Consider the following 26,742-nt stretch of genomic DNA (forward strand, 5'->3'; position numbering starts at 1 on the left):
CTAGTGGTCTTTCAGTGTATATTGGGGTTCTCTTACAAAATAAATATACATACCGCCTAGCTACATAGTTACACATTGTAACTATGAATTCAATTACATTGATATGGTGTTTCTCGTTTTTACAACTTGTTTTACAATAACAGTGAAAGAGACCCATTGTGTCCCCCGAATATGTGAAGTATAGCTTTTAGTTCCTGTAACTGTATTTCTAGACGGGGGCGTTTGTCGGTGACACACACGGGGAACCTGTGTGCGATTGAGATGGCGGTCGGAACAGCGAGCACAACTAACGAATAAATATTACCCCGTCTGAACATAAACTGTGGAACTTGTAGCGCCTTCGCATTTACCCTAAAGTGTAACCCGGAACGTAGCATAGCGCTATGGAGAAACCGACAGTCGCACTTGTGTATCAAGCTGTTCAGGCTCTTTATCATGATCCGGACCCCGCCGGCAAAGAGCGAGCCTCTGTGTGGCTGGGGGAGCTACAGAGATCGGTAAGTAAACTTGAGAGATGGGGAGGGGAGGGGGACTTGGAATGGGCCTAGAACAAGACATTGCTAGGCAGGTCGTGTGAGGCCGAAAACAAAACATTGCATCAGAATGCGTAATACCGTGGTGATATTAAACCATTTGATTTGTGTATGCTATCCCAACAGCGAATGAATGAGCATAGATTCACACGCTAGCTAGCAACACATTGCATAGCATTAGCTAGTTAGCTTAGTCAAGCTAGTTTGTTAGATTACTAACTAGTTAGCATTAGCCACACAGTTCCCCTTTCTACTGCTAGCCTGCTAGTAACTGTCAAATGGAAACGGGGATAAATCTATGAGGGATTTCTCGGTGCAACGAAGATAATGAAGGCAAACAGTAGCCAGCTTTTTCTCGCGTGTAGTCAAACGATCCATAGTGTTTGAAAATGCTAGCTAGTTAGCCACACACAGCAGATAACTAGTTAACATCCAGTTTTTGCTAGCTAGTTGTTTAGTTAACCCTAGCCAACTACAGTAGCTGTCTTTTACAGAATATGTAGCTCGCGCTAATGACAGCGCCGTTATCCGGTCCGAGCACAGGAAGAGCGCGAGGCGAGGGTGGCTACCATGATAGCGTCCAATACTTGCTAGCAAACTTGCAGTTCTAGCCACATATGGCTAAATTGCTAAGTGGAGGGGCGTGTTGTCTCGCTAGATAACGTTAGCTAAGTTAGCGGGTTAACGATATTGCCATGGAGGCTTTTGCTTTGAGTCAGTCAGCGAACGTTAACTTGGCTAGTTACACTAACAACTTCCATTTGTGTTGATACTGTTGGGTAAATGGTATGTGCCGCTGGTTAACGTTAGCCGTCTTTATAATTTCCGCATCTGTTTGTTTTTTTTCTTCCTCCCATGGTGCTGCATCGGTCTGGTTTCCGCATATTCATTGGTTACTGCCTCGACTCCTGCAGGAAATGCAATCATTGTCTGTCATCGGACAATCGGTGATTGAAATACGGCCCACCTACATGTTGCTGCTACGTATTCCGACCAACTTTAATTTATTACTGTGATAATTTATATAACGATGACCTTCCCGCAGGTTGCATTGAGAGTAACTGGATTCAAAAACGCAATTTCCCCCCACCATCATGCAGTTCCCACAGAAAGGCCTCACAAAGTCAAATATTGATTCTCTAAGAAAAAAAATGCATTGTTGCTGAACACGTTTTAAAACACGTTAGACTGTGACACCAGCAACTTCCTGAGTTTGCTGGCACTTGGGGATCTGAACGGTCTAATTTGGGAGAGCAGGAGCCATCTGAGTGATGAGCACTGTATGTGGTCTGTGCTGTCAGCAGCTTTTTTACCCTGGCTGCCAGGACATACTGGACACTGGGGACAAATGGGGAAGGGGCTTGGCTGTTAAACTTTGCAATATAAATTCTCATACACATTTTACCAGGTTATACTTTACAGTCCTTATACCATACTCCAGAATATCTAACAGCTGACCAACTGTTGGTTAAGGCAACGAGCTCTATGAAGGCAGCTAGCTAAAGACACCTGATGGTGAACTCATAGGAAGGATATCTGATTTGGCCTACTGTATTTGTAAATAGGCCTACTCCCTTTGGGTCTTTGCATGATTAGGGTTTAGAAATATTTTTGTGTCGGTAGGGACGCAGAATTGAGAAAGTAAGCATAGTGAGCCATTTACTAGGATGGGCATTTAAAAACATTTTGACTGTTCGAGTACTCGCGTTATTGTTTTCTGAGTTCTTGAATGGGGAAAAAATGTTCATTTAAAAAAAAAAAATGCAATAAATATAATGTTCGCATTTTTCCTGTAGGCCTATGCCGACATTGCGCAACAATGCCTAATTTATCATAACATTACAGATAACACATCCTAATTGCCCCGTATATATTGTCAATTTATAGCAAGTTAACGAAACCTTAATATCAACTGATTTATATTATGGAACAGTCTTCAAAAAGGCAGTAACCTCAGCAGTGGCACTTTCTTGTAGAAGCCTATGGCTGTGCAATTGCATAGCCTTGCTTTGTTAATTTAGCAGACAATGCTTATTTCCCGAGACCTTATCACAGTCGACACTTATTTTATAGTAAAAAAATCATGATGTAACATAACAGAAGTGACGCGCATCTCAAGTCTGCAACAGTTATTCTCAGTGATCATTTGAAACTGGGCTCAATGTGGCTAGTTGAAATGCCTTTTTTTTCTCTTTGGAGTTACAAAGCAAAATCTGTCATTTCGATATACGGATGTTCGATGTAGTTTATTCTGCCTGTTCTTTGTAATTTTCTAAACGGATGAACAATTCCACATCTAACACTGCATGGTGTTGAATTACAGCCATTACATATGTTTTGTGAGTAGGCCTATGCTTAATTATTCTGATGAAAATATGCTCTTTGTCAAACTGTTATGTCTATTTTTCAGTGTGGATCGTGTCTGTTTAGGGGGTCATAGCTTAGGCTAATGGAGTGGATGAACAGGGACTTTTTGTTGTGACACTTTTTTGACAATGTGTCTTGCTAACAAAAGGACCTTTTTAGTAGAAAGAAATGTCGGGACACTTGAAATGGGCCTGAAATTACGGGACTGTCCTGGGATGACGTGTGTGGGGGGGTTAAACAAACAATGATTGGGGGGGGGGTTTAAACAAACAATGAGGTGGGGGTTTGGTTTTATTTTGGAATAAGATTTGATTTTCATATTTGCCACGAGCAGTTATTACAGAAAGGAATGTTATAACTATTTTATTACAAGTCCTACAAGCAGCAATGTGTTTTCTTTCCACCCTGTTTAGTCAGTTGATTGTTCCTGGGTATCCTTTACAGACCATTTAGCTGTGTAGGCCGGTGTGTGTAAAACTGGAGGGTATACCGTTTTTTGACTTGTTTCGGTAACCTTCAAATCATATTTATTTGTCACATACACATGGTTAGCAGATGTTAATGTGACTGTAGCGAAATGCTTGACCATGCAGTAATATCTAACAAGTAATATAACCTAACAATTTCACAACTACCTGATACACACAAGTGTATCAGGTATTACTGTCTGAATGAAGTTGGTGGTGCTAACTTTTCTCCCCGTCTCCCCTCCCCGCAGATGTACGCGTGGGAGTTGGCAGACCAGCTCCTCCAGCTGAAACAGGACGTGGAATCTTGTTACTTTGCCGCCCAGACCATGAAGATGAAGATCCAGATGTCGTTCTTTGAGCTTCCCCCAGAGACCCATATCGCCCTCCGAGACTCCCTGCTCTCACACATACAGAGCCTCAAAGACCTCTCCCCCATCATCGTCACCCAGGTAATGGCCGCCTCGCCCATTGATGTAACTTGGTGTAACGCCCTTCCCATCCAATTATTGTCCACCCTGTCACAGTGACCACTGAAACTCCAGGATGACTTGGATTTCTGTCTGCAGACTTTATGCTCCTAGAATGCTCTCAAGGAATGTCCCACTGCCCATCTAAATGTCCCAAAAGGCTTAGCAATGCACAATAGAAATCTAGCATTTACCCCAATGTACCACTACAGAGGAGTAGCTGTGGTACAATTTAACAAGTACAATATTATGTGGCATTAAGATACTCTAATCCTTACAAGTTCTTCCTGGTTGCTTGTCTCATTTCTCTTATCCCATTCTCAGCTCGCTCTGGCCATTGCAGACCTCGCCCTACAGATGGCCTCCTGGAAGGGCTGTGTCCACACCCTCATTGAAAAGTAAGACCTCTCCCATTAGCGCTCAACCACCCATCTCGGATCACAGCTGTGGATAACAGAATGCAAGATTTACAGGATATTAGACCGCTGTAGCGAGTTCTATAAAGTTGAATTCTATTGAAAACAGTTGATGAGGTGGTATGTTTGAGATGACATTAAGCTTAAAATACATCTCCTTCATGCTAATTTTCTCATAACTGACTGCTGCCGTCTCTCCTCCCACTCTCCTTGCCCCTCTTTCTCTCTTCGTCTCTCTCTCTTTTTTTCTCAGGTATAGCAATGACGTCAGCTCCATGACGTTTCTGATAGAGATCCTTACAGTGCTCCCCGAGGAGGTCCACAGCCGCTCCCTACGCATCGGAGCCAATCGCAGGACAGAGATCATCGAGGACCTGGCCTATTACTCCAGTACTGTGGTCACCCTACTGGTGAGAGTTCTATCCATTCCTCTTTCTCTTACCAACACTCTCACATACTAGCCTATTTTACCCACCTGATTAAGCTGGTCTAAACTAGAGCACCCGCCACCACTCCCCCTTACTGGATAAGCAGACCTCCCATGGGTTCATCATCTCAATTTAAAACCCTGGGGTGTACAGCCTCATTATCACAAAGCTATTCAACTCCTACCTTAAGAGGGACAAACTGAACCGCTCACTTTTTACTATATCTTTCTCTGCAGAATGTCCAAGGTTGACTGTAGATGTTTGTGAGGATTAAGTGTAAGAATGTAGGAGTTGTCCTCCTAAAACGAACAGAAAAGAAACAGAACTATACTGTTTCTGTTGAGTGTTACGTCAACCTACAATCAACAATTTGCCTGGAGTCAATATTGATTACACCTGTCGTGACTGTTTTGTTGGGTGAACTTCCTTGTGCATTTGGCTTTGGACTCAGCATTGTGGTTTTGATAGAGTGACAATAACACAGACCCTTATCTACAGATGACGTGTGTGGAGAAGTCTGGCAGTAATGAGAAAATGCTGATCAAGGTGTTCCGCTGTCTGGGCAGCTGGTTCAACCTGGGAGTCCTGGACAGCAACTTTATGGCCAACAACCAGCTCCTCATGGTCCTTTTCCAAGTGCTGGTATGTCTGTGTCTCGGTCTCTTTCTTTCTCTCCCTGTTTGTCTGGCTTTCTCTCGCTCTCTCTCTCTCATCGCATTTTGGAATCACAAATTAACAGTGCTAGTGACACACTCCCGAAAAAAAATAACTTTTTGGATACTCCCAAAGTCTATTGAAAACACTAGCGGTATTTGTTCCTAACCCTTATTTATGCAACAACCATGGGGGGAAATAATTTATGCTGGTTTAGAATGCTTGTATGCACAGTGCATTGTTTATGTTTTTCAGCCGGAACATCTCTTTGATGGACTGTTCTCGTTTTTTTTTGTCTGTTTGTTTGGCAGCAGAGAGATGAGACGTCCACCAACCTGCACGAGGCCGCATCCGACTGTGTGTGTTCAGCGCTGTACGCCATCGAGAACGTGGACACGCACATGCCCCTGGCCCAGCAGCTCTTCCAGGGCGTCCTCACGCTGGAGACAGCCTACCACATGGCCGTGGCACGGGAGGACCTCGACAAGTACGAACGCGCTACTCCCCTTTTCATACGTACACCAAGATCACCTATCCAATCACCACACCCCTTCCTGCCCCAAACCTATCCCTCCTCTCCATTGCTCTTGATGTTGAGCTCTTCTGTCTCTTCTCTGCTGTCCTCTGTGTGGAAGAAAAGAGTGATCACTTTTATCCACAAGTCTCTCCTTCTCCTTTTGTTCTCAGAGTGTTGAATTACTGTAGGATCTTCACTGAGTTGTGTGAGACGTTTCTGGAGACGACCGTCAGGAGTCCAGGCCAGGGCATGGGAGACCTGCGGACGCTTGAGCTACTGCTCATCTGTGCAGGACACCCTCAATATGAGGTACACAACACATGATACACACACACATGAGCGTGCGCACACACACTCTGTTGCTTTGGGTGGATTTCAAGTTCTCTTCTGGTTCATCTCAGGTCGTGGAGATCTCCTTTAACTTCTGGTATCGTCTGGGAGAGAACCTGTATAAGACCAACGACCCTGCCCTCCACGGCATCTTCAGACCCTATATCCAGAGACTGCTGCACGGCCTGGCCCGCCACTGCCAACTAGACCCCGACCACGTAAGGACCACCCACCACATGACAAGGAGTCCTTAACCAACTCCAGTGATGCCGACCGTACTCCCCAATACTCTTCTGGTGTCATATCTGATTTGTAGAATCCCATAACCATGTGCATCTCATTAAGTAGTTCAGTACATCATTTAACTTTGGTGGCACTATATCATTCATTCCTTTTTCTCTACTTTTGTGTTGATCCACAGGAGGGCATCCCAGAAGATACTGATGACTTTGGGGAGTTCAGGATGAGGGTGTCTGATCTTGTGAAGGATGTCATTTTCCTTGTGGGCTCCATGGAATGTTTCTCCCAGGTGGCTACCTTTTTTTGGAAATTACAAGTTCAAATGACGTCATTAAGACAAATGACAAACTATACTGACTTCCTTCTCTTCTTTTTTTTCCCCTCTCTCTCTCCTTTCCTCCCTCTTGCTCTATCAGTTGTACTCCACTCTAAAAGAAGGGAACCCTCCCTGGGAGGTGACTGAGGCTGTTCTCTTCATCATGGCCGCCATCGCCAAGAGTGTAGACCCGTGAGTGTCCTCTTCGTTCTGTTAATGAGTAATAATGTGCTATGACTAAATCGCTTCCCCACCGTGTAGAATGTGTACAGCTACTTGTTGATTTGTATATCCTTCCCCCAAGGTGTTTGTGTGTAACGTGTTAATGCTTCCCCCCCCTGTCAGTGAGAACAACCCCACCCTGACAGAGGTGTTAGAGCAGGTGGTGCTGCTGCCAGAGACTGTCCATATCGCCGTGCGCTACACCAGCATTGAGCTGGTGGGGGAGATGAGTGAGGTCGTTGACCGCAACCCGCGGTTCCTAGGTAGGCTCAGTCGTCACGCTACGGTCAATATCTTAGCTCGGGTCCTGAGTGATTGAGTTCATCAATTTAGAGGTTCATCTTCATCTGTGTGTGTGTGTGCCCCTCGTTTTGAGCTCGTCTTTATTTCCTTATAATTTTTCTTTGTTATTTTTCCATTCCTGGTTCCTTCCTGTGTCAAATGCCTGTCACTCTGTTTTGTTATGTCCCTGCTGTGTTACGAATGTGCGCCTGTGTCTGTGCGCCTCTGTTGGCTGTGTACTCTGGATGTGCGCCTCTGTCTGTGCGCCTCTGTTGGCTGCGTACTCTGGATGTGTGCATGACCTTAGCCCCGCTCTATGTCACAGACCCCGTGCTGAACTACCTGATGAAGGGCCTGAGGGAGAAGACCCTGGCTTCCGTGGCGGCCAAGGCCATCCATAACATCTGCTCTGTGTGTCGGGACCACATGGCCCAGCACTTCCAGGGCCTGCTGGACATCGCCCGTGCCCTCGACTCCTTCGCCCTGACGACCGAAGCCGCCGTAGGCCTCCTCAAAGGTAACCTTATGCCACCCTTATTTTTTTACATAAAAATTTAAGGTGTAGATCAGATCTAATATTGCAGATAGAAGCCACAATCTGTCTGTGTAATTGTCTGTATTTTCAATCCCCCACTTTATTTTGTATGTATATTTTCCCCTAACCCTACCACCCCTCCCCTAATTGTAGTAAATTAGTGGACAACGATACTTGGGCTTCTACTTCCTACTTGCTTATACATACTATTTACCTTTTACGGACACACTATATTTTTTCCTTTCTTTTGTTTGTTTTTTAGTCCCATCCTTCAGCTACCCTCAACCCCTCCCATCTATCTCTGAAGATCATCCCGTTTTGACTTCTAGTTGCCATATATACACTTACATACAGTACCAGTCAAAAGTTTGGACACCTACTCGTTCAAGGGTTTCAAAACGATTACATTTTTGTTCTGTCTTTTCTGGTGGATTAAACTGAAATTGAAACCAGCTTTCTATGTCTTGTTTTAAAAATTATCCGAAAGTGTGAAGTTGTATTCTGAATGAAGATAAAAAGGTCATTCTTGAACACTGGGTGAGCCATTCTTACTAATCTGCTAGAGAGTTCAGATATAAGTATAGATTTTGTATGCCGAAAGTGAGAGGTCCAATGCTTTAATATTTGGTCATTTCTGCCTTCCTAATTCGAATTTATTCATACAAATAGGCCTGTTCCAAATGAAGTCGAATAATAATAAAAAATAAAAAGTAATTGAGTGTCGGTAGGGCCATGAGTAAAAAGGTCAACTGGGATATGACTAAATAATTAATCAGGTGTTTTTATACATACTTTTTTTCTCCTCAAATAGACAGGTGTTGTCCTTTCCATGGTAGCAAGATCTTCTCTAATTTGTGTAACTTTCTATTGTAGTGAGAATTTATTTATTTTGGGATATGAATACAGAGTATTTCCTCTTCACCGTCGGACCATTTTATTGGTAAAATACCCAGTAATGTTAAAGATGTATTTCATTTTTTAATGTGGTGCATTTATCATAATTCGAGGTTTGAAAATTTTTGAAAAAAGATCTATGTCCTGAGGCTGTGCAGGGATCAAAAATCAAATCAAATTTTATTTTTTACATGCGCCGAATACAACGGGTGTGAAATGCTTACTTACAAGCACTTATCAAACAATGTAGTTTAAGAAAAAATAGCAATATAGCAAATTTAAGGAGCAACAATAAAATAACAGTAATGAGACTATATATAGGGGGTTGTGGTACAGAGTCAATGTGCAGGGGCACCGGTTAGTCGAGGTAATATGTAGGTAGGGGTAAAGTGACACTGCAGTGATAGAGTAGCAGCCGTGTAAAGATGGGGTGGGGAAAATGCAAATAGTCCGGGTAGCCATTTGATTAGATGTTAAGGTGTCTAATGGCTTGGGGGGGCGGGGTAGAAGCTGTTTAGAAGCCTTTTTGACCTAGGCTTGGAGCTCCGGTACCGCCTGCCGTGCGGTAGAAGAGCGAACAGTCTATGACTAGGGTGGCTGGAGCCCTTGACAAATTTTTTTATGGCCTTCCTCTGACACCGCCTGGTATAGAGATCCTGGATGGCAGGAAGCTTGGCCCCAGTGATGTACCCTCTGTAGTGCCTTGTGGTTGGAGGTTGTGCAGGTGATACAACCAGTCAAGGTGCTCTCTGGTGCAGCTGTAGAACTTTTTGCCAAATCTTCCCAGTCTCCTGAGGGGTAAAAGATGTTTATGTGCCCTCTTCACAACTGTCTTGGTGTGTTTTGGATCGTTTGTGATGTGGACGCCAAGAAACCTGAAGCTCTCAACCTGCTCCACTACAGCCCCATCGGCGAGAATTGCAGATTTAAACGAACATGAATCGTCAGCGTACCATGACACCTTTCTGCTCCACTCCTTCTCTATTCTGTCTCTCACTTTCAATCTCTTGTTTTTATGACTGTCTCTCAATTGCTGGTCTATATCTGTCGGCAATTTGTTCTCTCTGGACTGTGGCTCGACGTTCCTGTTTGTCTTTTTGTTTGATTGCCTACTGAGGTTGATTTGTATTCAACGGTGGTGTTGCTCTGTCACCGTGGTAATGCTGGTTGTTTTACCTTGCAGGTACAGCCCTGGTCCTGGCTCGCCTGCCCCTGGAGAAGATCGCTGAGTGTTTGAGTGACCTGTGTGCTGTGCAGGTCATGGCCCTCAAAAAGGTGTGTGTTGTTCTGCCGTTTGGTTTTGTGTATGAGGTACCTTAGTAGAATTGTGTAACACTATTGTAGTGTAACAGTTTTGTGGATTGGGTTTTTGTGTGATACCAACAGGTTTGCTTGTTTGTCTCTTATCCTCAGCTTCTCTCTCAGGACCCCAGGAATGGGAAAGCTGCTGACCCCACTGTCTGGCTGGACAGACTAGCCGTCATCTTCCGGTACGCTCAACCTATTTATAACACATTTATATACTATATATACATATCCTGGTTGCACAGGTCATGTCTTATGTAGCTATATGGCCGCTATACAGATATGATGATTTGGGTTGGTTGTTTAATATTTTAAGCAGAAATGTTCATCTTAATATTTTTTTCCCCCCAGACACACAAACCCCATCGTAGAGAATGGACAGACACACCCATGTCAGAAAGTTATCCAGGAGGTAAAGCAACTGTCTGTTTTTTCACCCTCTAGATTTTTATAGCAATTTTTTTGGTGTTTGGACAAAGCTACCATTGCATACAACCTGCTTTGTTCAACCCATTAATTCGACTTCGTTTTAATGGGGCTATTCTGGCGCTCAACTACCCTGATGCTTCTCTCCCTTGCAGATTTTAACTTCAACTTGAGGCCATATTTGAGTACAGTCATTCCCGCAGCTTCTCATGCTAAATCTGCATTGTGTGTTTCCTTGGTTCTCTGTAGATCTGGCCGGTCCTATCAGAGACTCTGAACACACACCAGGCTGATAACCGCATCGTGGAGCGCTGTTGTCGCTGCCTGCGGTTTGCTGTGCGCTGCGTGGGCAAGGGCTCTGCCTCTCTACTACAGCCACTCGTCACACAGGTGCGTGTCCCTGTGTTTGGTTCACGATACGCCCCATATACAGATGGATAAATCTTGGTTGGCGTCTGTTATTTGTGTATACAAAATCCTTTGCCACCGGGTGCTTGTTGAGCCCAGGGCAGCTGGTGACTGACAGTTAGGCTGAATGTACAGTATAGGGTTGCAACTTTTCCAAACTCCTGGGTTGATGGGATTCCCTGGCTTTCTGATTATTCTCTCTTGAATCTAGATTTCTGGGAATTTGCTGGATTTTTTTACTCTAGTATAGGTCCTTAATATAATGTGTGCGTTTTCAGATGGTCAGCGGAACTTAGCGTTAGCGCTTGTCTGCTTGCTCGGGGGAAAGTTACAAAAACAAAAACATTCGGACGAGCAGATTTAAAATGGTCTGAATTGACGAGTGAAAACAATCACTATGAAACAATTAGGTTACTTCGATCATAATTTGATTACTGTCATCCGGATACGATGTTTTGCTCACTGTCCTCCCAATCTCTGCAGAGACGGAGTACTCTGTAATTATTGTAGGCCTGCACTGATAGGCAAAGTGGTCTTTCAGTCATGCAGTCGCGAGGTGTGTTTTTGAGGTCAAAGCAGGCCGCGTTAGAACACTTGTTGATAATAGCTACTGAGCTATTTGCCCAGTTATAGCAAATGTTTGGTCAGTAACAAGAATCCTGGTAAAGTAATGGTGTCTGTCAGTTTCCGGATGAGGGAGGGAGAGAGAGCGAGACGGAGAGTGACATTTTGCGCCGCAGGTAAATAATGATATGCAAAAGACAGTCTAGATAACCAGCCAAACTACACAATGTTTTGAATTTGAATCTCGCTAGTTAACTATTAGCATGCATCAAATGTCATGTCTGGCGTCCTAAAATATCTTTCCACTGGCAATTCGGTATAACCGCAAATGGCCAACATGCAGTTGATGAAACCAATACTGCATTCTCCAGTTGTAAAACCGTCTCACTCGCTCAAAATTGTCTAGGATTCTCCCCTGTTCAAAACTAACAAATACTCTTAGAATAGCCTAATTGACAAGTAACTCCTGTGCTGTCAAGATCTCCCCTGAACACTAAATAATTTAACCTTACAAATAGATTAACTTCTAAATTGGCGACCTCGCCCGCCATAACCATTTAATCCCTGGTTCATTGAATGAAGATAATTATTTTATAAAGACAAAGTATTTGGTTGTAATTGTAATGTTTCAGGGTGGCCAACCCTCATCTGGGAAAGCTACTGGGTGTGCAGGATTTTGCTCCTTTCCTGTTTGAACACACCACATTGCTCAACAGGTCCTTGATAAGCTGACTGGTGTGTTTTGAGCAGGGTTGTATCAAAATCCTGCACCCCCAGTAGTTCTCCAGATGGAGGGTTGACGAACCACATGTTTTATCCAGTAGCTCATCAGTGCAGTATTTCTACTTTGTGGGGAATGCTCAAGGCCCAACGGTAGGACATATAATACATGGGATCAGAGACCAGCAGCCTTCCATTGTCAACACCAGGGATTTACAATGAATGTTATTTTGTGAAGTGGTTCCTTGCATGATTACAACACAATTTTCAGGAAACTTTTTGGCCTTGGTGTTATATATTTTTTTGTGTGGAAGGGAGAAGGGGGGGGGGCGCACACAGACGGAGCTTTTGGACGGGTACAAATTCAGTCACAAAAGTTAATGTCAAGCCCTGGTCAGTGTGTACCAGGTGTAAAGATGTGTGTATCAGGTGTGAAGATGTTGTGTTTCAGATGGTCAGTGTGTATCAGGTGTATCCCCACTCCTGCTTCCTGTATCTGGGCAGCATCCTGGTGGATGAGTACGGCATGGAGGAGGGCTGCAGGCAAGGTCTACTGGACATGCTGCAGGTAGGGGAGGCATAGTTCACTAGAGTGGCGGTGGAACTCTGGTTGTTATTGGTTTTGAACTGACTTTGTCCCTTCTCTCTACCCGTAGGCTCTTTGTATGCCCACCTTCCAGCTATTGGAGCAGACCAACGGCCTCCGTAACCACCCAGACACAGTAGATGACCTCTTCAGACTCGCTACCAGGTATGATCAACTGGAACACAGTTCAAACTGTTGCTCCTCTCCCTCCAAAATAATTAGTTCACTTACTTTCAATGGGTCTAGTCTGAGTGGCAGGAATGAAACCTAACCATTGCTGGGGGCCTGACATTGGCATTCTTGTTTTACGGCATTCAGGTTATAAAGAAGATTCTCTCTCTCTCTCTCTGACATGTCTGTCTTCCCATCTCTCTCTCTCTCTCTCTTCTTCTCTCTGCAGGTTTGTCCAGCGTAGTCCCATCACCCTGCTCAGCAGTGGCATCATCGTCCACATCATCCAGTGTGCCATCGCGGCCACGACACTGGACCACCGGGATGCCAACTGCAGCGTCATGAAGTTTGTCAGAGACCTCATCCACACGGGCGTCAGCAACGACGTGAGTCAGTCCCAACAGTCAATCTATTTCAAGTCCGTTTGTTTGACGTCTCTGTTGCAGAATGCACAGAATCCCTGATCTACAAATATATTTGTATCCCAAATTATTCCTTATGTCATCAAGATGGGCAAATCTGTGCCTCGCCTTGCTGAAACATGTCCCATCAAACACGGGGATTCACTGTTTGACGATCAATCAAGTCTCCTCTGAATAACAACAGTCAGTCAGATTCATGTTTTTCCCCCCCCATTTCAGCACGAGGATGACTTTGAGCTGCGGAAGCAGCTAATAGGCCAGGCCATGGGGCAGCACGGGCAGCAGTTGGTCACCCAGCTCATGCACACATGCTGCTTCTGCCTGCCACCTTACACACTCCCCGATGTGGCTGAGGTGCTCTGGGAGATCATGGTGTTCGACAGGCCGGTGAGTCTCTCACACGTACATTGACACACACACTAGCTCTTTCGGTTCTGACAGTACTTGTACAATACATATGCAGTTGAATGTACACATACACTTCAGCAGGTGCTCGCTGTCATACCACAAGATGGCGATAAGAGAACATCTTTCAACAGGGACCACAATTCATATTCACACACACTTCCAATGACATTGGCATGACAGCACTTTCACTCATGAGATAAGTGTTGTAGTGCTTCAATTGCATTGCTTTTAACGTTGCGGACATGTTTTCTAGACGTTCTGCCGCTGGCTGGAGAATGCGCTTAAGGGGCTTCCTAAAGAGACGTCTGGCGGGGCGGTGACCGTCACACACAAACAGCTCACAGACTTCCACAAGCAGGTCACCAGGTGAGCATATCACAGCCACGCCCATTCCATGCTTCTCAAGTGTAATCTGGTGCAGTTGTACCCATCAGGTGCATTCCTTCCAGAAATGATCTAACTAGCCACATGTTGTCCTCATAGGTTCAGGAGTTATGTCAGGTGAAACTCTGCGTAGTAGTTGACTCCCTGTCAGCTGTTGATGTTCTGACTTTGGGAAGAGCTCGTGTCACTGGGCGTGCTCAAACAAGCTGCTCCAGTGGAACGCTGGGAAACCGGAGTAGGGAAACCTCATGGATTCCCTGCCACAAGTTCAAGCTCGCCTAGAAGCGTTCCTTCCCTGCCCCAGTTTTCCAGCGCTCCACCCTCCCTCCCACGCAGTGTCTGAGGGAATGGGCGCTTCAGATAGATGACAGCTAAAATCCAATCTGATTTGTCACATGTGCCGTATACAACGGGTGTAGACCTTACACTGAAATGCTTACTTACGACCCCTAACCGACAGTGCAGTTTCAAAAAATATGGATAAGAATAAGAGAAAAGTAACACGTAATTAAAGAGGTAGTAAAAAAAAAAAAATATATATATATATATATGCGCTCGCTTCACGGCTGTCTTGGTGTGCTTGGATATATATATACACACACACACACACACACACACACACACACACACACACACACACACACACACACACACACACACACAGGAGGGTGCCGGTACAGAGTCAATGTGGGGGGCACCGGTTAGTTGAGGTAGTATGTACATGTAGGTAGAGTTAGTGACTATGCATAGATAATAACAGAGAGTGGCAGTGGAGAGAGGAGGGCAATGTGAATAGTCTGGGTAGCCATTTGACTAGATGTTCAGGAGGCTTGTGGGTAGAAGCTGTTCAGAAGCATCTTGGACCTAGACTTGGCGCTCTGGTACCGCTTGCCGTGTGGTAGCAGAGGGAACAGTCTATGACAAGGGTGGCAGGAGTCTTTGACAATTTTCAGGGCCTTCCTCTGACACCGCCTGGTATAGAGGTCCTGGATGGCAGGAAGCTTGGCCCCAGTGATGTACTGCCCTCTGTAGTGCCTTGTGGTCGGAGGCCGAGCAGTTGCCATACCAGGCAGTGATGCAACCAGTCAGGATGCTCTTGATGGTGCAGCTGGAGAACCTTTTGAGGATCTGAAGACCCATGCCAAATCTTTTCAGTCTCCTGAGGGGGAATAGGTTTTGTTGCGCTCGCTTCACGGCTGTCTTGGTGTGCTTGGACCATGTTAGTTTGATGTGGACACCAAGGAACTTGTAGCTCTCAACCTGTTCCACTGCAGCCCTGGTCGATGAGAATGGGGGTGTGCTCGGTCCTCATTTTCCTGTAGTCTACAATCATCTCCATTTGTCTTGATCAAGTTGAAGGAGAGGTTGTCCTTGCACCACACGGCCAGGTCACTGACCTCCTCCCTATTGGCTGTCTCGTTGTCAGTGATCAGGCCTACCACTGTTGTTATCGGTAAATTTAATGATGGTGTTGGAGTCTTGCCTGGCCGTGCAGTCATGGTCAGCGCATGCTCGCAGTACACGTCCTGGTAATCCTCCTGGGCCTGCGGCCTTGTGAATCAAGTCTTCCTGAACAGCTGATGCTCTCATGCATGTTTCAGTGTTATTTGCCTCGAAGCGAGTATAGAAGTGGTTTAGCTCGTTTTGTAGTCTGTAATGGTTTGCAGGCCCTGCCACATCCGACGAGTGTCGGAGACCGTGCAGAACGACCCAATCTTAGTCCTGTATTGATGCTTTGCCTGTTTCATGGTTTATCGGAGGGCAAAGCGGAATATCTTATAAGCTTCCAGTTTAGAGTCCCGCTCCTTGAATGCGGCAGCTCTAGCCTTTAGCTCAGTGCGGATGCTGCCTGTAATCCATGGTTTCTGGTTGGGGTATGCATGTACGGTCACTGTGAGGACGACGTCATTGAAGCCAATGACAGATGTGGTGTACTACTCAATGCCATTAAAGGAATTCTGGAATATATTCCAGTCTGTGCTAGCAAAACAGTCCTGTAGCTGAGCATCTGCTTCATCTGACCTCTTTTATTGATATAGTCACTGGTGCTTCCTGCTTTAATTTGGCTTGTAAGCAGGAATCCGATAGTATTTCTGAGGGAGCACCTTGTTCACAGTAGGAGTCTTGTGAGACAAACTGCAGGCTAGACATGGGTTCATTTCAGTTCAGATTAATATAAAGTGACCTTGACTAAATGGCGAGCCTGAATGTTCAATGACCTTTTCTTTCAAAATTTCATTTGAAATAACCTTTAACATGTAAATGTACCAAATTAATAACGTTGCTCTTTCTCAATCTGTCCATCGATCCAGTGCAGAGGAGTGTAAGCAGGTGTGCTGGGCTATCCGGGAGTTCACCAGATTGTTCCGATAGCCACGCCCAAAGAGCTCTGCCAGAACACCAGGTACGGCATCAACCCAAATAGCCCCCACACTGGGATCAACAGACTCCTCTGGTGCCATGTCTTTAGATGGTTCCAAAAAACCATCTGATCGTATTTACGTTGGTAGTGTTAGTAAGATCGCCTTTGTTTTTCTTCCTCAGGTTAAATATTTTGGCGAACATTCAGAGGTGACGGCAAAGAGGCTGAAGACCGCAGCAGACGAGAATCTAAAGGGATCTCCTACTGGACAGATGGGCGGGACTTGGCACTGTGGAAAGCCAATCAAGACGCATCGCAAGGATTGGAGTGACAGGGTGAACCCGTAAACAAAACGCGCCTTCGACTTTGGCCGTGTGAGAAGAGACGCCCCCCTTCCGCTCCCCTGCCTCACTGTCGCCACAGTAACAGGTGGCATGAGGGTTGAAAGGGGGCAGGGCAGGAGGGCATGTCCAAGGAGGAACGAGAATTCACCGACTCAAAGAAATGGAATGGGATTAGTTCTGGATCCATCTTCAAAAAGAACAAGAGAAGGGAAGGGAAAAAACAAAGAAAAAAAAAAGGATGTGCCTGGTTGCAAATCATAATGCATCAAAAAAAGACTTGTACGTTTTTAAATTGAGAAATGATTTATTTTCATGGATGTGTCTTTAGAACTTTAACATGGTCTTGCTGTCGGTGCCATATAGAAAAATAAATAGCAAACCCACGATGCCCTTCACAAATTGGCCACCACTGCCTTGTGGAGGAATTTAGGAAATGGTTGAAGGGAATGCTGGGAGATTTGGCGTCACCTTTGACCTTTTTAAACATGTTGGCTGGAGTTTTACTGTTCTCTATTGCCAGGGAAGGAGAGTTGTGACAGGTCGAGTGGGACTCTGGCAAATAGTATCTTTTTTTTTTTTTTTCACCTCTGGCATCGTCCATTCTTGGATAGGCAGACACCGTCATGTTGTGAACAACAATAAAAACGACAGTGAGGAACAAACGTGCCCTTGTCTGTGTATCATGTTTTAGAGTTTTGTTCATCCCAGACCCACAACCCCACTCATCCTCTGGCAGAAACCAGTTAGCCAATGTGTAATTTGTTGCAGAGCCACTGCTGTGTCAGGTGTTCTACTTAAATGTCCAGACAGATGCCGACATGCATGTTGCTGTAACATATCCAGAGACCATACCGTACACATGTTAACAATCCCATTCACAATTTCCAGTGACTGCATGTAGAAGTCCATGTCACTCACCACCCTTCCAAGGGTAATTTGCTGACTGGTTCACCCTCATTGCCAAGTCCATGTTTTGGATCATGTCCACAATACAACCTGGTCTGTGTTCACGTCAAACAGGTTCCCTTCCAGCTGTAAAGTGAACATGGAGGTAGTTGTTTCACTGTTCTGGAATTCCCCCCCCCTAGAATCTGAGGGTGAAGTGACAATACCAGTAGATACTTTCACCCATTCACAGCAAAAAGTAAAAAATTGTCTTATGGAATAAATTACCACTTTGCTGATTAATGTTTATTAGTTTATTTAAAAAAAACATTCCAATACTTTTTACATTGCATGTATGGCTTGAGTCCCATTTTTGGCACAATAGCACCAGTGTCCATTCTCGAAAGCCAGTTACATTCTAGTACAGTAGATTAAGGTGGCTGCGAAAGAAATTGTGATAATTGAGTAATACCTGCCACCATTAGAAAAAATACTGCAATGGTATTTATTGAAATTCCAAAAAATAATTTAAGGGACCAAAAAAAGAGCAGTTTGGGTTTTGACGATGTACAAGTAGTTCTGCCCAAGATCCAGTTAAGATTAGATACAAGGCTCTGGCTGGACGAAGATTCTAAAGAATGAGGGAGGCTCAGGGTTGAAAGAAAGCTAATATCCCCACACACAAAATGTTGAATAAGGTTGTTAATCCAAGTGCAGTGTGCTATTAATAGTCCATGAGCAGTCGAGGTCTTGATCCAGGACAGGCCCTGTTGAAGACCCAGCAAGAGGCCCCTGACTCAGGGTCCGTTGGTGGCCCAGGGACCCAGGCCGTGCTGACTCTGGAGAAGCCTCTGGAGCTCCTTGAACTGCTCCACCGTCTGGTCCTTCAGGTCTGGGTTGGAGATCTGCAGTCGGATGCTGTCTGTGGACCAGGACAGATCTCCAGAAAACATCTCTGTTAGGATGCGCGCCACCACCGGGACCACCTGGACATAAAATGGGAGGGTCAATGTGATAATTTTTTTGTGTATGTACTGTATGTGGTCAATTCGTTCTTCTCACCTGCACAATGATGAGCTTCTTCTCCTTGGGTTTCCGTTGGTCTGGCCAGTCCTCCCCGAAGCAGAAGCAGAGCTCAAACGGGGGTGGGGTGGGAGTTTCACCTTTCTGGAACAAGATGAGCCCTGTTGTTGGTGTCCACGAGAGGGAGAAAGAAAGAATCTCCTGTAATGTGATATCTGTTCTACAGCTAATCCATGTAGATGCCTGGGCTGTGCAACAATAGCAGTACAAGCAATAAGTACTACTCAAGAGCTTACTCACAGAAAGGGCCTGTGACTGAAATATTCAGGGATCAATTGAAACTCAGACAGCCTCAAGTGAACTGAAAAATCATGACAATGGAGTCCAACGTTATCTGACACTATCATTAATTGATGTCAGATGGGGATTCAAACATGATGAAACTGCTGCCTTAGATGACTAAAATACCAAGGAATGAAATGGGTTGACTGACTCACCGTGCAGGAAGTTATTGAGGCTGAACACTTTGTACTTCCTCTCCCTCTCCATAGGGTTGGGAGGCCCCTGCTCGTCAACGCCCGGCCCAGACCAATACACCTTGCACTGACACAACCTGATAGCGTATATATCCTGCTCCCAGATCTCCAGGATCAGGCCTCGGTCCATCACATCCAGCAGGTGCTCTGTGTAGAACCGCTGCTTCTCGTTCTGGATGTCGGCCGAGCCAGGGAAGAGAACTTGGTTGAGGTTGACAGGGCCGAACAGGTCCACCTGCTCCGGGGTGGGCTCCAAGTGGCCGTAGTACAGCCGGCAGCCCTGGGGGTTACTCACTGTCAGGGAGCCCATCTTGCGACCCCGATACTGGAATTTCATGTCTAGGTCAGTCACTGAAACCAGAGTCAAATAATGTAGTGTTGGAAGAATTGTAAGCACTTCAACAATAGTCAACATTTAATATAGCTCTTTCTAATCATGCCGAACAGTATTCTGACACCAAGTTATCATAAGACTGAAAAAGGAGTGTTAATCAATGAATGACACATTACCGCTTTAGCTACAAAAGGGTAAAACTCAATTTTGCCTATTCCAATTAACTACAGAACCTGTCTTACCATCCCCCACACTCCCAGACAGCTGTCAGTGTGTTTCATTTGATGGGTGTGACAGGCAGACAGCTATTCCAGACAACTACACTAATGCCTGATTGACTCATTCGATGGATTATAGGCTATCGGAGGCAACAGTTTTGAGTGAATGGATTACAATGTTGGCATTGTGTTGCATGCAGCAAAACCAAATAAAGTTGACGCCCTGTTTTCATGGTTAGGGGAATTACAATGAATATTTTTTTTGGATAACATGCAAGGAACTATTGCAGAAGTGCCTGACTGCCAAAGTTAAGCCAAAGTACATAAAGCAGTATTCTCCTCAACAAGGCATGGGTGCTACTCCACTCACATGGCAGGCTGTTCAGCAGGTCATATTTGTAGGGTGGCACCGCCTGCCCTTCTTCCTGGTTCTGGACTCCGGACATGGCCTCCATTGGGGCGGCACCTGGGTGAGGGGCAACCGGAGCCGCAGATGCAGCAGAAGGAACCATGGTGGCCATCTCAGTGACCATAGGAGGCTGCATGCTCCCTCCACCCATCCCCAGGCCGTTGGAGGGTTCTGCGGGTCCATGGTGCACAAATACCCCATGTTCCAACTTCACCACCAATGGAACGTGGGAAGAAAACTCTGGGGGAGCCATGGTTGGCTGAGGGAGATCCGCTGCCATGGTATTGGCCCCGTTGGGATTGGAGTGCATGTTGGAACTGGGGTACATAGGGGTGTGGTGGGAGGTGCCATATCTGTCATTGAGGGGGGAGCTGAAGGGAACGTCTATCCCATGTGAGGTAGGGAATGCCTGATAACTGCGTGGGTCACTAATTCTGGGGTCTGGGAGAGACAAGAGGACAAACACAAACACATAAGACCTTGCATAATGTCAATAGTGACACATTTCAAAAAGGTTTTCTGCCTAATTCACAGATGGCTCAGTAGCAAAGGTGTATTGACACTTACCAATGGAGAGGTCAACAATATTCGGCATCTGAAAACAAAGACCAGATTGAATGTTTATGTAACAAAGCTGATACATAGATATTGTTCTCAGATTGTTCTGAGATAATGGAAAAAGTAATTGTCTACTTTTCTACACTTACCTCCTCCTCCTCATCTTCATCAACTGTGTCTGAAACCAAATTAAAAAGGAATATGCCATCAACATGAAAATCTCAATTTCACAAAACATGAATATCTGAGGTTATTTGACAAGTTCAACAAAGCTATTCTAAAGAACTCAATTCAATTTGAAGACAGACAATCAGATAAGACTTGCAAAGCTGCCAATGAGCCTGCATGCTTATGCACGCACTCTTACCTCCATTGCAGGGCTGGTCACAGACCTCGTAGATCTTGTAGGGCTGGACGGGTGTCTCCTTGGTGCCGTCGTATTTCAGTTTGAACTCCCGGCTCTTGTTGAGGGCACAGCGCAGGTTGGCCTTCCACTTGGCAGGGTCCGGCTCATCCAGACCCTCCTGGTACTTCCCTGTCTCCAGAGCCCAGGCCTGGGGGAAGAGAGGGGGAGGCAAGGAAGAGGTTACATTTGAATGAATCAGAGAAGGAGTCACATCTGGATGGAATCAAACGAGTGAGGGTTAAATTAACTTCAAATCAATTAGTCACAACTAGGGTGCATTCAGAAAGTCCTCAGACCCTTGGAATTTTTCCACATTTTGTTACATTACAGCCTTAAAATTGTTTTTTCCCCCCTCATCAATACACACACACCCCATAATGACAAACCAAACAGGTGTTTAGAAACTGAAGCAGAAATACATAAGTATTCAGACCCTACATTCTAATACTTTGTTGAAGCACCTTTGGCAGCGATTACAGCCTTGAGTCTTCTTAGGTATGACACTACAAGCTTGGCACATCTGCATTTGGGGATTTTCTCTCATTTTTCTCTGCAGATCCTCTCAAGCTCCGTCAGGTTGGATGGTGAGTGTCGCTTCACAGCCATTTTCAGATCTCTCCAGAGGTGTTCGATCGGGTTCAAGTCCGGGCTCTGGCTGGGCCACTCAAGGACATACATAGACTTGTCCCGAAGCCACTCCTGCGCTGTCTTGGCTGTGTTCTTAGGTTTATTGTCCTGTTGGAAGGTGAACCTTTGCCTCAGTCTGAAGTGCTGAGTGCTTTGGAGCAGGTTTTCATCAAGGATGTCTATGTACTTTGCTTCGTTCATCTTTCCCTCAAGCCTGACTAGTCTCCCAGTCCCTGCCACTGAAAAACATCCCCACAGCATGATGCTGCCACCACCATGTTTCACCATAGGGATAGTGCCATAGGGATATCCCCCATAGGGATATGTGACACTTGGCATTCAGGTCAAAGAACTCAAACTTGTTTCTCATGGTCTGAGAGTCCTTTAGGTGTCTTTTGGCAAACTCCAAACGGGCAGTCATGTGCCTTTTACTGAGGAGTGGCTTCCGTCTGGCCACTCTACCATAAAGGCCAGATTGGTGGAGTTCTGCAGAGATTGTTGTCATCCTGGAAGGTTCTCCCATTTCCACACAGGAACTCTGGAGCTCTGTCAGAGTGATCATCGAGTTCTTGGTCACCGCTCTAACTAAGGCCCTTCTCCCCTGATTGCTCAGTTGGGCCGGGCAGACAGCTCTAGGAAGAGTCTTGGTGACTTCTTCCATTTAAGAATCATGGAGGCCAATGTGTTCTTGGGAACCTTCAATGCTGCAGACATTTTTTGGTACACTTCCCCAGATCTGTGTCTCGGCACTCTACAGACAATTCCTTCGACCTCATGGCTTGGTTTTTACTCTGGCATGCCGTGTCAACTGTGGGATCTTATATCGAAAGGCGTGTGCCTTTCCAAATCATGTCCAATCAATTTGATTTACCACAGGTGGACTCCAACCAAGTTGTAGAAACATCTCAAGGATGATCAATGGAAATAGGATGCACCTGAGATCAATATAAAGTCTCATATCAAAGGGTCTGAATACTTATGTAAATAAGGTACGTTTTTTAATACATTTGCACATAAAAAACGGTTTTGCTTCGTCATTATGGGGCACTGGTGTAGATTGACGAGGCAAAAAAGTAATTTAATACTTTTTAGAATAAAGATGTAATGTAATAAAATGTGCAAAAAGTCAAGGGGTCTGAATACTTTCCGAATGCACTGTAAAGGAAGAACAGGGTAATGGCTAATGAGGAAATGACTAGTCAAAAGAGGCAGGGAGTAGGCTATTGCTGCTCTTAGTGCAGTGGATATCATGTGGACATCCTTACACACGAGATCAAAAAACGCAGAGAGGTTTGACACTAGAGATTCAGTGGAAATGAAACTAAGGCTATTTCAGTTCACTAAAACAGTTGATACATTTATCGCTGAATGGGATAAGGAAGTGTGTGGGTGACATAGTAACTGAGTACCTTAGAAATACTCTTGAAATGTGCTACTTCCTAGAAAAAGTTGATCTAAGTAGACAAAGTAAGCAGAACTTTGGTCTAACTACATTGTGATATCAGAATGACGACATAGAGTTGAAGTATCCAGATCTGTCATGCCATTCTCAACATGGATCCCCCCCTATCACCTTGAAGATGGTGTTCTCTTCCTCAGAGGTGGGCAAGTGTCTTGTGGCGTGCCTCCAGGGGATTTGGAAGATCCGGTGGTCCGGGCTGAGCCACTGCAAGCCGGGGTACCTCCCGCTGTTCACCTGGGCTAACAGCCAGGGCTTCAGGCGGATCCTCCGAGGCTGCACACTCATCATTGGGCAGAGCACCACGCAGGGAGGAGAAAGGGGCTTCAGAGGGGGTGAGTGAATGGGCTGGAAAGGTGAAGGGAAAAGTCATGGTTAAGATGGGTGACTGGGCACTGGGGGTAGGGGAGAGAGTGGGCACTGAGGGATTGTCTTGAAGCGTGATACGATAGTAATGGTTCAGATGGGCGATGAGGCAATGGGGGTAGGGAAATGTGGGGGAGGGTTGAAAGATAAGATACTCCCTACCATCTGCAGGAAGAAGGCTGGGGAAAATGGAGAGAGGATGGGTGGGGAAAAGAGAGGTACGAAGGTGGAGAGAGTAGTCAACAAGTCAGATTTACCGTTTTGATTTATGATGGCAACAGGCCTGTTTAGGAAATGATCTGCGGGGAAACAAAACGTGTTCTGTGGCTGAAGAATACAGAACAAACACACTTTCAAGGCAATAAAAAAAAAAACATCACAGAGTTAGGTGAATTAACATACACAACATGCAACAGTTTTAGGCTATTCCTTAATCCTTTACTCCATTTCATGACAGTCCCAAATTTGCTTTTGTCATCCTAAAATGATTGATTTGATACTAGGACAACAAGCCTAAGACAAACTAATGCATCTAGATAGAATATGTCCTCTTCCCGAGGCTGCCACAAATGTCCTTCTGAGCCCTTGTACCAACACACACACACACAAGTTGAAAAGGGCAAGGTAACTTTAATGAGTATGCAACACTGCACCCAGTTGTTGTTCTGAGGCATCATGGTCATAGGGGGCAAGGGGGCATGTGTTTATTTTTGGCATTAACTAGTCCAGATAGGTTTGCCTTTTTTTCAACCTCATAACTAGCTACCAAGAAGTTATTTCAGGCTATCAATCAAGTTAGAGTAGCTAGCTTGTCTTTCTCTTAGCTGGCATGCCTGCCGGCAAGGTTGTTAAAGTTTCGAAAAGCAAGCAATTACTAAATAAGACTCACATTCCTTTTAATCTTTTATACAGATTGTTACAGAAATCCAGAGAAGCATATTTCTTAAAATAAATAAAAACAGGGGGACACAGGCAGCTCAAAATACTGTACATGCTTTTTACATTTTTTACATAGAATTAAGAATAATGATTATGGCTCTAGATAGCAGGTGAAGGCTGTTTCAGGTATTTGAAAAATGCTAAATTGTCCAACTTGCGGACAAGGGGAGGAGAGAGAGAGAGGACTAGCCCCCCTCATTCTTCAAGCTTTGTCAAGTTGGTTGTTGATCATTGCTAGAAAATCATTTTGAAGTCTTGACATAGATTTACAAGCCGATTTAAGTCAAAACGGTAACTAGGTCTCTTGGAAAAACATTCAATGCTGCCTTGATAAGCAACTCCAGTGCATATTTGGCCTTGTGTTTTAGGTTATTGTGATGCTGAAAGGTGCAATTGTCTCTCAGTGTTTGATGGAGAGCAGACTGAACCAGGTCTTCTTCCAGGATTTTGCCTGTACTTAGCTCTATTCCGGGTCTTTCTATCCTAAAAAAACACTCCCTTGTCTTTGCTGATGACAAGCATAACCATACATAATGCAGCCACCACCATGCTTGAAAATATTAAGAGTGGTACTCAGTGATGTGTTGTATTTGCCCCAAACACAAACACAACACACAACACAACACAATACATAGCTTTTTAGTGCAGTGTTATTTTAGTTCTTTATTGCAAACAGGATGCATATTTTGGATTACTTTTATTATGTACAAGCTTCCTTCTTTTCACTGTCATTTAGGTTAGTATTGTGGAGTAACTACAATGTTGGTGGGGACATGGTGTGCTTTAAAAAGGGGACTTCCCAATCATTTTAAGAACTTAACAATAATTGCACAAGTCTGGATTACATTGTCTAAACTCTATAGTTAATTTTTTTAAACATATTAAAACAGGAATAGCTTCACTAGGTTTCATTCAGGGTGTGCAGAAGACAGGTTGATTTAAAAAGAAAACATATACCGACAACAAAAGCTGAAAATAGGCCGCCTGCCTGACACTGACATGATCATGTAAACAATCTTCAAATAACCAAAAATTAGTAATCGGTTTGAGAAAAAAAAATCTCAATAAGCTACTAAACTTGTTTTAGGAAACAAGTACAACTTTAGCGGCACCCACCTTTTAACGATATGTCTTCTCCACAAAATGATTTCGTTCCCTTGTATCGAAGAGTTCAAGAACGCTGACTGTAGTGATCCCTCCTTCCACAAACAGAAACAGGCCAGGCAGAGAGTATGCGCGCCGCCACAGGTAAGCTTTTTACTTGGTAGTCTAACTGACACAAACCTTGCCCAACACCGTGTGTGTAGTGTGTGGGAGAATGACAGTCAGAAAGTCCCAGGCTTATTCAGAAAACTTTCCACAAACAGCGGCCAAACATGATTTGACTTTAAACATGAACAAACGTAGTGCCTGTGTGTTTGCTGAACCTGCCCAGATACCACCCTTCCGGTTGACAGACAGAAGTAATATGCAAATATTGTTTCATTTTCGATAGGCTACTAGTACTACCCTAGTGGTTGGAAATGTATACATTTTCAGTGGTGTAAAAAGTACCCAATTGTCACACTTGAGTAAAAGTAAAAATACCTCTAATAGAAAAGTGAAAGTCACCCAGATAAAATACTATTTAAGTAAAAGTCTAAAAGTATTTGGTTTTAAATATACCTACGTTTCAAAAGTAAATGTAATTGCTAAAATATACTCAAGTATCAAAAGTAAAAGTATAACTCATTTCAAATTCCTTATTGTAGGCAAACCAGATGGCACATTTTTTTATTTTGTATTTACAGATAGCCAAGGGCACACTACACCACTCAGACATCATTTACAAATTATGTATGTTTTGTGAGTCTGCCAAATCAGAAGTCAGGTGAGAGAAAGTTCCAGACATCATTATGTTTTCCCAGCAGTTAGATTATTGTTTTAGCCAAGGTCAGTGTTGTTGATATGTAAGTACATATCTTTCAGATGTTTTTTGTATGAAGACGCACTCTGCGACAATAATGTGATATTGATGGTTAAGCTAATTATAGTTTCTACTGCAAGCTACAAGTAGTTATTGTGAGCTGGCGAGCTCTGTTTTGGTTGTCATATCATTTCGGGACATTTAACCCTGTATTTGTATAGGATGTTGTCCCCCAGTGCCTCGTTATATGCCCTGTAATTGTATAGGTGTATGTATGGTACATCATTAGATCAGTATTACATTGT

The 26,742-nt window shown here is 44.5% G+C and overlaps 2 protein-coding genes across 5 annotated transcripts; one reads left to right on the plus strand and one right to left on the minus strand.

The window, feature by feature from the left end:
• The first annotated feature begins 222 nt into the window (after nt 1-222).
• Nucleotides 223-16,446, plus strand: LOC112216803 (transportin-3). 2 transcript variants are annotated; one of them, XM_024376884.2, is made up of 22 exons: nt 223-497; nt 3,619-3,819; nt 4,162-4,235; nt 4,507-4,663; nt 5,180-5,323; nt 5,647-5,822; nt 6,023-6,161; nt 6,254-6,400; nt 6,604-6,711; nt 6,839-6,930; nt 7,084-7,223; nt 7,550-7,759; nt 9,855-9,946; nt 10,085-10,161; nt 10,328-10,388; nt 10,652-10,792; nt 12,546-12,662; nt 12,751-12,845; nt 13,081-13,237; nt 13,493-13,660; nt 13,935-14,047; nt 16,378-16,446. In XM_024376884.2, the coding sequence occupies exons 1-22, from the start codon at nt 384-386 to the stop codon at nt 16,436-16,438; spliced, it is 2,784 nt and encodes a 927-aa protein (XP_024232652.1). In that variant the 5' UTR covers nt 223-383; the 3' UTR covers nt 16,439-16,446. The 2 variants fall into 2 exon arrangements, with proteins under 2 accessions (XP_024232652.1, XP_024232653.1); XM_024376885.2 differs by having other exon boundaries at nt 7,568-7,759.
• Nucleotides 16,447-17,300: 854 nt separating this feature from the next.
• irf5 (interferon regulatory factor 5) lies at nt 17,301-25,999 on the minus strand. 3 transcript variants are annotated; one of them, XM_024376886.2, is made up of 10 exons: nt 25,648-25,999; nt 23,850-23,891; nt 23,341-23,574; nt 21,102-21,288; nt 20,884-20,912; nt 20,744-20,771; nt 20,138-20,617; nt 19,177-19,566; nt 18,719-18,840; nt 17,301-18,642 (listed from the first exon to the last, which is right to left on the minus strand). In XM_024376886.2, exons 3-10 carry the CDS (start codon nt 23,515-23,517, stop codon nt 18,454-18,456), a joined length of 1,602 nt encoding a protein of 533 aa, XP_024232654.2. In that variant the 5' UTR covers nt 23,518-23,574; nt 23,850-23,891; nt 25,648-25,999; the 3' UTR covers nt 17,301-18,453. The 3 variants fall into 3 exon arrangements, with proteins under 3 accessions (XP_024232654.2, XP_024232655.2, XP_024232657.2); XM_024376887.2 differs by having other exon boundaries at nt 23,850-23,919; XM_024376889.2 differs by lacking the exon at nt 23,850-23,891.
• Between the last annotated feature and the right edge of the window lie 743 nt (nt 26,000-26,742).

Source organism: Oncorhynchus tshawytscha, linkage group LG17 (genome assembly GCF_018296145.1).
Source record: "Oncorhynchus tshawytscha isolate Ot180627B linkage group LG17, Otsh_v2.0, whole genome shotgun sequence".
Taxonomy (NCBI): Eukaryota; Metazoa; Chordata; class Actinopteri; order Salmoniformes; family Salmonidae; genus Oncorhynchus; species Oncorhynchus tshawytscha.

Bases quoted from the DNA above. Each gene is read 5' to 3' on its own strand.
- LOC112216803 (XM_024376884.2), top strand. From the start codon at position 384: ATGGAGAAACCGACAGTCGCACTTGTGTATCAAGCTGTTCAGGCTCTT. The intron at 4,236-4,506 runs GTAAGACCTCTC...TTTTTTTCTCAG, and splicing joins GTCCACACCCTCATTGAAAA to GTATAGCAATGACGTCAGCT. The intron at 13,238-13,492 runs GTGAGTCAGTCC...CCCCCATTTCAG, and splicing joins ACACGGGCGTCAGCAACGAC to CACGAGGATGACTTTGAGCT.
- irf5 (XM_024376889.2), bottom strand. From the start codon at position 23,517: ATGATGAGTGTGCAGCCTCGGAGGATCCGCCTGAAGCCCTGGCTGTTA. The intron at 19,567-20,137 runs GTGAGTGGAGTA...CTCTGGTTTCAG, and splicing joins CCTGCTGAACAGCCTGCCAT to TGACTGACCTAGACATGAAA. The intron at 18,643-18,718 runs GTGAGAAGAACG...TTTTATGTCCAG, and splicing joins AGAAGCTCATCATTGTGCAG to GTGGTCCCGGTGGTGGCGCG.